We start from the raw sequence: 1,930 nt of genomic DNA, 5'->3' as shown, positions 1-1,930 counted from the left end.
TTTTTAAAGACAGAGTCTTGCTCTGTTGCCCAGGCTTGAGTGCAGTGGTGTGATCTCGGCGCACTGCAAACTCCACCTCCCGGGTTCAAGCGATTCTTCTGCCTCAGCCTCTTGAGTAGCTGGGACCCCACACACCTGGCTGATTTTTGTAGTTTTAGTAGAGGCAGGGTTTCACCATGTTGCCCAGGCTGGTCTCGAACTCCTGATCTCAAGTGATCTGCCCACTTTGGCCTCCCAAAGTACTGGGATTACAGGCGTGAGCCACAGCACCTGGTCATACATTGCCAATCTTTTTTAAAAAAGAGATTAGCTAAGCATGGTGGTTCATTCCTGTAGTCCCAGCTATTTGAGTGGGCTGAGGAGGGAGGATCTCTTGAATCCAGGAGCTGAAGGCTGCAGTGAGCTGTGATAATTGTGCCACTGCACTCCAGCCTGGGTGACAGAGCAAGACTCCGTCTCAAAAAACAAAAAAAACAAAAACAAAAACAAAAAAAACAGTAGCCCCTTGGGCAAATCCAGGTATGGTGAAGGCTGAGAACTTTTCTTCATGCAGTAACTGACGTCTCCCTGTCACATCTCACCCCGGGCACAGCCTCCATGCAGAGAGCCAATCACTCCACAGTGACCCAATTCATCCTCGTGGGCTTCTCCGCCTTCCCCCACCTCCAGCTGATGCTCTTCCTGCTGTTCCTGCTGATGTACCTGTTCACGCTGCTGGGCAACCTGCTCATCATGGCCACCGTCTGGAGCCAGCGCAGCCTCCACACGCCCATGTACCTCTTCCTGTGCGCCCTCTCCGTCTCCGAGATCCTCTACACCGTGGCCATCATCCCGCGAATGCTGGCCGACCTGCTGTCCGCGCAGCGCTCCATCGCCTTCCTGGCCTGTGCCAGTCAGATGTTCTTCTCCTTCAGCTTCGGCTTCACCCACTCCTTCCTGCTCACCGTCATGGGCTACGACCGCTACGTGGCCATCTGCCGCCCCCTGCGCTACAACGTGCTCATGAGCCCGCGGGGCGGCGCCTGCCTGGTGGGCTGCTCCTGGGCTGGCGGCTCAGTCATGGGGCTGGTGGTGACCACGGCCATTTTCCACCTCACCTTCTGTGGACCCAGTGTGATCCACCATTTTGCTTGCCATGTACCACCTCTGTTGAAGTTGGCCTGTGGAAATAATGTACCCGCTGTGGCCCTGGGCGTGGGCTTGGTGTGTATCATGGCCCTGCTGGGCTGTTTTCTCCTCATCCTCCTCTCCTATGTCTCCATCGTGGCCGCCATCTTGAAGATCCCTTCTGCTGAAGGCCGGAACAAGGCCTTCTCCACCTGTGCCTCTCACCTCACTGTGGTGGTCGTGCACTATGGCTTTGCCTCTGTCATTTACCTGAAGCCCAAAGGTCCCCAGTCTCTGGAAGGTGACACCTTGATGGGCATCACCTACACGGTCCTCACGCCCTTCCTCAGCCCCATCATTTTCAGCCTCAGGAACAAGGAGCTGAAGGTCGCCATGAAGACCTTCTTCAGTAAACTCTACCCAGAAAAAAATGTAACTATCTAGGAGAAATTCACTGGGCACAACTAAATTGGATTACCGAAGGCTATTGTTAAAAATTACATTCCGTGGTGGCTCACGCCTGTTATCCCAGCACTTTGGGAGGCCGAGGGAGGCGGATCACCTGAGGTCAGGAGTTCGAGACCAGCATCGCCAACATGGCAAAACCCCATCTCTACTAAAAATACAAAAATTAGCCAGGCATGTTGGCACATGCCTGTAACCCTAGCTACTTGGGAGGCTGAGGCATAAGAATCGCTTGAACCTGGTAGGTGGAGTTTGCAGTAAGCCGAGATTGCGCGACTGCACTCCAGCCTGGGCGACAGCCTGAGACTCTGTCTCAAAAAGAAACAAAAAAAAAGAGAGAAAAGAAAAAAAGAAAATT

At 53.6% G+C, this 1,930-nt stretch overlaps 1 protein-coding gene across 1 annotated transcript; it reads left to right on the top strand.

The window, feature by feature from the left end:
• The first annotated feature begins 514 nt into the window (after positions 1-514).
• On the top strand, positions 515-1,623 carry LOC112613263 (olfactory receptor 10H1). The gene has a single exon (XM_025368608.1). It carries the CDS (start codon positions 598-600, stop codon positions 1,549-1,551), a length of 954 nt encoding a protein of 317 aa, XP_025224393.1. The 5' UTR covers positions 515-597; the 3' UTR covers positions 1,552-1,623.
• Positions 1,624-1,930: the final 307 nt, after the last annotated feature.

The sequence above is a fragment of the Theropithecus gelada genome, chromosome 19 (genome assembly GCF_003255815.1).
Source record: "Theropithecus gelada isolate Dixy chromosome 19, Tgel_1.0, whole genome shotgun sequence".
Lineage (NCBI taxonomy): Eukaryota > Metazoa > Chordata > Mammalia > Primates > Cercopithecidae > Theropithecus > Theropithecus gelada.
The sequence above is the reverse complement of the archived record's forward strand: the minus strand, read 5'-3'. Positions and strand labels throughout refer to the sequence as shown.